General features: G+C 42.0%; 1 protein-coding gene across 1 annotated transcript in view; it reads right to left on the minus strand.

Annotated features, from left to right (window-relative positions):
* Positions 1 to 7273, minus strand: part of LOC136440653 (collagen alpha-1(I) chain-like) — a 28453-nt gene extending 21180 nt beyond the window's left edge. The window contains exons 1-2 of the mRNA XM_066436745.1: positions 6948 to 7273; positions 6676 to 6752 (exon numbers count right to left, since the gene is read on the minus strand). Coding sequence (XP_066292842.1) covers positions 6676 to 6739 — 64 coding nt within the window. The 5' untranslated portion in view covers positions 6740 to 6752; positions 6948 to 7273. The remainder of the gene's footprint in view (positions 1 to 6675; positions 6753 to 6947) is intronic.
* Positions 7274 to 9281: the final 2008 nt, after the last annotated feature.

The raw sequence follows: 9281 nt of genomic DNA on the forward strand, positions 1-9281 counted from the left end.
ATAAAACTATGCAATTGAAGTCAGTCTACAGATGGGACCGGCTGTCATTCTTGAAAAGGACCGTTTAGCCAGATCTGATACTTTCGGGCTGATGTGAATTAGGATTTTACCATGGTCAACATTGACCGACGAACGCCATATATAAGACCCTTTCCTAGGGTGCACACGTTTGACTTGCAAAGAACGAGGATCCAACAACTACACGGGACTGCAATGGAACGCAATCTGGAAGTGATAAAAATTTTCTTCCACCGGGCCGACAACATCATCACCTCAGACAAAACCGAAAGAAACGAACATGGACACCTCCGAACTACACTGGACAAGTGTTCTGCCAAAATTGAACCTTCAGCTTAGCTTTCAAATCTTCTGCTGAAAGTCAAAGAAAAAGCTCAAGTTCAAAACATTACCCAACAGGAACAATGTCAAAATTACCATTCCGTATATCCGACTGATCGTCCAAAACTTCAGCATTGCCACTAACTTAAAACCGGTCTATCCAAAACACAGTCCTAGCGAAGGTAGACTAATGAAATTTACTGACTCAAACGTGAGGAACCCAACTGCAACAAACGTTAAGACGTATGAAAGGTACAAACAACATTGCAGACCTAGTACAAGCGGCTAATCCTCAGTCATTTTCACCACCTACAACACAACCTGAAACGCTCTTGCAGTCGATCTCAAAACCACAGATATCAGACTCAGCAGTGACAGTTTAAAGTTCATACTTGCTCAAGTATTGTGTGCTTTTACAGTGCAACCATGGTTTTTGAATACCTCGAATTACAGATCTTGCACAGTCACTGACGAAAGGAAGTAGACGCTATCTCAAACGCCTGACCATTTCCAACATACATCTATCCAGTTGCTTGAGTAACTGTTATATTGCGTGTCTTATTACCTGGGTGTTTAACCTTCATCGACGTATCAAAAGCATACTTTGTTGAAGATCTCCCTGGTAAACGATCTAGGAGCTAGAAGAACAAAGGAGAAAAAACTAACAAAAATGCTGACATACGCGTATACAGGCAAGCAAGAGGCAATAAAACAACATGCAAATAGCATATCTGTTTAAGTCACCACATAAAAGACACCAATAGCAGTGAAAAACACGAGAAATCAAACACTAATTGCAAAAGAACTTCTTTATAGTGCAAACATGATTTGCTAAAGATTTCCTGTACTGGAACGACACTGAAAAACTATAGAAGTGAAGAAAAAACAGCTGATGTTGATGTTAACTGTAATTTTATAGCCACGAATACCCAAACACCCCTTGAACCTTGGTGCAGACAAAAATGTTCGCAGATTCAAAAGACCTCATTCACAAACACCTTGGTTTGGTAACTATGATCAGTATCAGACAGAGACATATTTATCTCAGGGTCTGCTTATAAATGACAAAGCAGCTGACCAACATAACTGATATATGGGTCATGAGGACCAACATAGTTGATATGAGTCATGACTTTTAGTGACTTTGGAACTCACTACCAATTATGATTTCAATTCTGATTTCATTCTATTATGTTCTATGTTATATCATGTTAAGATTACACCTTTTGTCTCCCATAATTTGGTAGTATGAATTTGTATATGTAAATGTTATTCACGTTACCTTGGTTTTGTATCAATTAGTAATTTGCGAAACTTTTGTTGTAACTTTGATTGAGTTGATGTAAATCACTTTTGTTTGCGGTTTCCCCCAGAGCACATTGAAAAGCGCCATTAGACGTCATGTTTTCCTTATGAAATGAATAAATAAACAGGCAAACAAACAGACTTCTACCAAACCAGACCTATGTTCAGAAGACATATACCTAACAAAAAATAAGAATTACGAAGAACCTTGCCTTTACTGGCGGAGAATAACATTTCAGTATATAATCCTTACCGTCCATCACAGGCGAGATGTTGACAGAAAAGATTTCCCATTGCCTCTATAGCTATCCAAAACGAACAAAACCTGTGGATTCTAACGATGAAGACCTGACACGACTACTCCACCTGGCAGAAACGCAGGTGCATGTCCCAGCAAGGAGATCATAAGTGAATGTTAGCGCTGTCAATGTGATGTTCCTCAAAATGCATTTACCACCAACAAACAATCATCAGAAAAAAAGAATCATACAATACAAGAGAAAAAAATCCTAACCTTGCTCAAAGATTTCGGAGACCTAAAACTTTCGTTAGAAATTAAGAGCTGTCGTTAAATTATTCTTTTGTCTTGACTCAGTGATTATCGAATTGAGGTTGCAATTAGCATAATCTCTTATTCACAACATTACACAAACTTTACCTTGCTCATGTGTGTTGAGCAACATAACACAACGATATCTATTAAAAGGGAACAACAGAATGGTGCGTATATGATTGTGTTAAAAATTGCCTCAGCAAAAACGACCCAAGATCTGACAAACTATTGAATATAAAGTCCTTAACATACAACAATGCAAAATAGATACACACATGTTTTAGAATTAGAAATGAAACTATTTCATGTTCCTGTAGCAAATGAAAATATGGAAAATGTTCATAACACTACACAAGAAGACAGCAGGAAAGACGTAAGCCACAAGAAAGAACTCAACCTTGCTCCAGATTGCTGAAAATTATGATCCACGTGCACTAGAACAGCCAAATGAGAAACAAACAAGAAAGAATCTTGCTTTTCTCCAGATTGAACCATCATGATGCGTAAAAGATTTAAACACAATTAAACAACCAGAGACCTGGCCATTAAAGTCAAGGGAGGCAACTGATGTTTGTATGAAGTTTTTAAACTGCAGTCTTCAACAAGGCCTGAGAAGACTACGCTGTTAGAGAGAAACAAAGACACGTTTTAGTTAGGAAAGATGAACCACATGAATAACCAAATGTTCGTACGAGATTGTCAACAATTTCCCCAAGATGAACGGCCCAAGAATAATCAAAGTCAGATGAAGCAATTGTTGTTGGTTTGAAGAAAAATCTGCCGTTTTTAAACTATGAAGACCAAAAATACTACACTGTCAAACAAATGCATAAAATGTTTCGAAAGGAACAATAGAATTTTCTCCCTGCGAATACAAAACAAACAAGAAAGAGCCTTAATTCACTCCAGATTGAACTGTTGCATAGTGCGTACAAGAATTTCCACAATAACACAACCAGAGACAATCAAAGTCAAAGAAAGCAACTGATGTTTGTATGAAATTTGTAAACTGCAGTTTTCAACAAGGCCTGCATGAGAAGTTAGGAAAGATGTCTTTATGAACCACATGAATAACCAAATGTTCGTACGAGATTGTCAACAATTTCCCCAAGATGAACGGCCCAAGAATATCCTTGGAATAATCAAAGTCAGATGAAGCAATTGTTGTTGGTTTGAAGTAAAATCTGCCGTTATTACAGATACATGTTAGCAAGGAACAATGGATCAATTTCATGCTTGTACTTGGTCAAAATATAAGGAAATATGAAATCTTTTGATGCTCTTGCAAATGCGAAATGACATGACACCAGTAAAACGTTAGACACAAGATAAGACAAACCTTTACCCTGCCACCCCTGACTGTAGAGTTGAATCTTGCGAACCAATGACGCATCGAAAATGAACAACTGAATGTGGCATAATCTTGTTTCAGAATTTCCGGGGGAACACAACCCAAGAATTCGACAAAAGAAAGTCAAACAACGCAAATGATGATGGAAACGTTACGTTTGTGAAAATGCAGCTACGAATACCTACAAATGGTATACTGTCAAACAGATCCACAGATACATGTTTGCAAGAAATAATGAATGAAACAACTTCATGCTCGGGCTCAGTCAAAATGTCCATGCCCCTACATTGTTTATTGTTTATTCGCATATATGTACAATTATAGAAATATAAACAGAGCAAAAAGAAAACATGCGGGGGGGGGGGCAGAAGCCTAGGTGGTTTTTCATGGGCCTCCCCTAAACTAGACAATGGAAATTTTACAAAATTATACATAATCAAAACTAAGCAAAATTAACGAAAGAACAAATTGAAATAGTACCATAAATCCTAATGAAACAAATGGAAAAGAAGAACTACAAAATGAATAAGTAATTGAATAAATAAATGAATACATAATAAGTAAGATTACGCTATATAATTAGTGAGATTACATTATACATAAAATGGCACCAGTAAAAGTTGGACACAAGAAATGAAAAAAAAAGAACGGAAACTCAAGAAGATCCTTAACCCTGCCCCTGCAAATTCAAATAATGACCCTACATATAGTTGAGGAAACACCAGGTAAAAATTCGGACATAAGAAAGAACTAACGTTTACTCCAGATTGGTTATTAATATAATGTTTTACAATTTTAGTCATGTTATGGTGCGCGGGTGATTGTTGAAGATTTCCCCTCGTAAAATAACCCCAAATCTGACAAAATATCAAAGTCAAATGAAGCGGCTGATATCATGATCAGTGTGAAGCTTGTGAACTGCAGTTTCCAACTAAACTAAGAAGGCCTCAAAATACTGCATTGTCAAACAAATGTGCAGACACGTTCGAATAAAAAAAAGGAGGGATAAGACGTTCGAATATACAAAGAAGATAAAACACCTATTTCAGACCATGCATTCAAGACAACAGTGATAACGTCGTACGCAACAAAACCTTAACCATGCTCCGGACTTATAAGTAACGGTATACAGACAAATGATAACTTGAGAAATATCTGCTAGAAGCTGCAAAAAGACCCAAATGTTGACACACAGTCCAAGTGGAATAAAGCAACTACTATTGGCGTGAAATTTGTAATTATCCTCAGTTTTCAAGGAAGAGAATCTTTAAATACTACCATGCCAATCTTAAAAATACACGGAAACGTAAAGCAAGAAAACGTAAGACGATCCGATGTTCCTGCAAAACAAACATCTATGCAGCAAATAATGCATAAATCAGCGAGGGGGTTGTCCAGCTGCCTTAGGCATGGAAAAACATCGCTGTTATTTTGCTATTTAGAGCTGGCGTCATGTGATGGTACGTATCCGGCTAGCGGCATTGCTGCCATTGGTTTAAAAAATGTTTTCATATGCAAACATGCACGCTGGTCGGTTGCTTGGGCAATCTTTTCCGTTGCTAGGCGTGTCCGGCAAAGAATCGGGTTGGAGGAAGCCATCATCCGAGCAAGAAAAAATGACGAATGTATAGAGATTTTCATTTTACCTCAAGTGAGTCTGCTTGAGGAAGGAGCATTGACAAAGTATATCATCAGACGAATTTTTTAATAAAGGGCAAAATTAAACGTGAATTCCATGGATACTATAATGAAGCTAGGTGTCTGCTTTGTTTATATTGCTGGCTACCTGGCTATGCGGATTCCCTGCCTATTTTCCTGGGCGACTCCCTGGCCGATTCCGGGGCTTGCTCTCCGGTCGACGGCTAGCTGTCAGATTTCTGGCCGGCCTAGCCTGGTCCCTGTCCGAGTTTTCTGAAAAGATATCTAAGGTGGCTACCTAGGCGTCTCTCTTATTGATTCCTGGGCGGCTCCCTCGTTGATTCCTGGACGGCTCCCTGATCGACTCCTAGGCGGCTCGCTCGTCGATTCCTGGGCGGCTCCCAAAATCTAAGGTGGCTACCTAGGCGTCTCTTTTATTGATTCCTGGGCGGCTCCCTCGTCGATTTCTGGGCGGCTCCCTCTAGCTCTTCGATTTCTGGGCGGTGCCCTGGTCGATTCCTGGGCGGCTCCCTAATCGATTCCTGGGTGGCTCCCTCGTCGATTCCTGGGCGGCTCCCTGATCGACTCCTGGGCGGCTCCCTCGTCGATTCCTGGACGGCTCCCTGATCGATTCCTGGGCGGCGCCCTGATCGACTCCTGGGCGCTCGTCGATTCCTGGGCGGCTCCCTCGTTGATTCCTGGGCGGCTCCCTCGTTGATTCCTGGGCGGCTCCCTTGTTGTTTCCTGGGCGGCTCCCTGATCGACTCCTAGGCGGCTCGCTCGTCGATTCCTGGGCGGCTCCCTCCTTGATTCCTGGGCGGCTCCTTCGTCGATTCCTGGGCGGCGCCCTGGTCGATTCCTTGGCGGCTCCCTGGTCGACTCCTGGGCGGCTCTCTGATCGACACTTGGGCGGCCTTCTGATCGAATGCTGAGCAGCCCCTTGATCGACTCCTGTGTGGCTACTAGGTCGATCCCCGGACGGCTCCCTGATCGACTCCTGGGCGGCACTCTGGTCGATACCTGGGCGGCTCCTTTGCTGATATTTGTGCTGGCCTTGGGCGGTTCTTCGGATGTATCTCGAGGCAGTTCCATGAGGTCTTCCCGACCGACTCCTGCAAGACTCCGTGCCCTATCCCAGCTGGAGGGTTAGAGCAGCTGCCTTGCTGGTTCTTTGGGGGCTTCAGGCCGTCCCTTGGGCGGTATGTTCTCTTGACTGGGCCTTTGGTTGGGTCTGGTTTGGTGACTGGTTCACTGCGCGACGCGTTCGATGACTCGGATTTAATGTATTGCTCAAATCTTGACTTCAGACAAGAAATGGGTTTGTCGCTGACCATGCTAATCAAAAGTTTTTTATCACTTTGTCAGAACATGATTCTGGCCTGACCAGTGTCTTTTCAGTACGATTTCACAATGAAAACCTTCTTAAACTACGCTGTGCAAGCTAGGGCAACTCATGCTACACAAAAAAGTCATTACTATCCACACCCACCTGCACCTGTCGCCCCGTTCAAGGCGGACAGCAGAAGGGCCGAGACCAACACAGTCCACTTCATGCTTCTGACGTGGCTGTGAGAACAGGGGAAAAATACCTATCAATGATCACACGTAGCAATATCGGATTCTATGTATGTGTATAAAAATATTGCGTATATTATTGGAGTGACCTTTGTCCGTCCAGAACATAAAAGCCTAAGAAGACATGGAAACGGCAATATAAACTTCAGAACAAAGTCAGAACAAATGTGCTTAATTATTTCTTACCGTATGCCGTGTCTTGAAGAATGTTGTGAAAGTGGATGAAACCTCGGGGCCGGCGATCTGAACCGTCGTCAGTTCCGCGGCGCCCAAACTTCTCTTCGTACACAAACCACGATCTGGTGTCGTCGAGAGACGACGTCGAAATACTCCGGTGTGTCAGGTACGGGCCGTTATGTCGCCTCAAACCCGGACTGCTCTCATTGGTCCGTATTTTCGGAGCATCACGAGATCATCTCTCCGTCAATCAGCGTCGGCCAACTCATGGCGATTGCAGTTGCCACGAGTACGGAACTGGTGAAGCTAGACGTGGCAATGGCAAGGACGCACCTCGTGAGAATGGCAAGGACGCAACTGGTCTCCGCCGGTGCCTGTCGCGCCGCACGTTCTCCTCTGTTGTCAGTAAACAGCAACCTTTTTTACTCGCCGTTATCATGTTTCTGATCTGCCTACCTTTCATCGAAGCGGCTTCGCGACTATCTCGCACAAGGTGGATACATTTCTTGTAAAACACCACAAAAGGAGCACCAGTGAGGGTGCAATGAACAGCGAACATCATTCTACTGTATTTAAGGCGAATACAGCAACTAAGGCAACAAATACGATATCTGCAATATTAGTAGACGATATTACCTTTAATCTCAGTATCGACATGTTGGTGCAGTATTTGTTTTTAAATTTTAGAGTGGCTGGAGATCATTCATCTCTCCTATCGAAGTCCCGCCAACAAAAACAGATGATAACGCTGCGTGGATGAAGATATTTTTTCAACCTTTCTGCCTTGTTTTTACTGACTACAATGAGACGGTAATAAAACAGTTCATAGATGGTATCATTGAAGGCTCGGGTCTATTTTCATACAGAAATAATAAAACTATGTCTGAAATGATTGATTTGGGCATATTTTGACAACTTTCGCTCTGAATAACAGACGACAAGCCGACGCCAATCATACTTTTCATAAAGTCATTCAACTCCCACAAACAGACCCCTATCGAGAACGATGGATCTGTAAATATGTGCATTTGTGATGTGCCACTCATACCTCTTAGCCTTGGTACAATCTTAGGTTAGTTATATGAGGTAACTAACCGAGCCAGCGTAACCTAGGATGGTACCTCGGGTACATAATGCTCGGTTTCACACGCCTCAATTAAAACCCCCGGTGTACTGGAGAAATGTAAACATATAATGATTTCAATGCACACGATTCCACTTGTAGTACTGTTAGAAATCTTCACAATTTGTCGTGTACAATTGAATACTAGTACTACGCCACGGGGTGACAGCATCAACGGTGTTTCGGATCCACGGAATGAACATCAACTAAGTTGTGATTAGTACAATGAATTTTCAACCAAGGTTTGCTACAGATAGAGTGAAGAAAGGATTTCTGTTGTGTTTTTGTGTACCATTCTATATATAATCGCACGTAACACGACTGCATCCGGCATGTGAGAGCTCTGTCAGGATTTTGCGCACAGGGAAGTTTGAACTCTGAACATGTTGTTTTGTAATGGTCTTAACGCATTCGCTGAAAATCCTTCGGCAAAACGAGTCGTACGAAGGATGTAACCGTGTTATAAGGTATGCTGCACAGTGATAGATATGGCCGGTCGTCATCCATCATTGGCTCGCTAATCACAATCAACAAATATTGATAGTGAGTAACACACGAGGGACTCCACACAAACTTATCATAGCTTACATTCACATGTGAGTTGTTGATGTCTACTACTAAGGTAAACGGAGTTCTTGTGAGATACAGGGCTGATTTTTAAACAGGGTCTAACGGAGTATACAATGAGATATTGATATCCTTTTCTAATAATAGATACACGTAGAAAACGGACGTTACACACTGTCGATTGCGCTGCAGTCTGGAGAAAATCGCCAGGTGTTGCCCATGTATCATACACCATGGTGCTGAAATGCCCTCCGGCGATGTGCTACTCACATCTCGTAGCCTACGTACAATCTTAGTTTATCTTTATGAGGTAACTATCCGAGCCAGCGTAACCTAGGATGGTACCTCGGGTACTTGATGCTCGGCTCCGAACACCTCAATTAAAAACCTGGTGTATGGGAGAAATGTAAACATGCAATGATTTCACTGCAGACGATTCCACTTCAACGGTAGTACTGTTAGATGTTCTCACGATTTGTCGCGTACAATTGAATACTAAGCCACGCGGTGACAGCATCAATGGTGTTTAAAATCCATGGAATGATCAGGTTAACCAAGCAGTGATTAATAAAATGACTTTTCAGCCAAGGTTTCTTTCAGATAGAGTGAAGAAAGGATTTCTGTTGTGTTTTTGTGTACCATTCTATATTTGA

The sequence above is a fragment of the Branchiostoma lanceolatum genome, chromosome 8, assembly GCF_035083965.1.
Source record: "Branchiostoma lanceolatum isolate klBraLanc5 chromosome 8, klBraLanc5.hap2, whole genome shotgun sequence".
In the NCBI taxonomy this organism is placed as follows: Eukaryota; Metazoa; Chordata; class Leptocardii; order Amphioxiformes; family Branchiostomatidae; genus Branchiostoma; species Branchiostoma lanceolatum.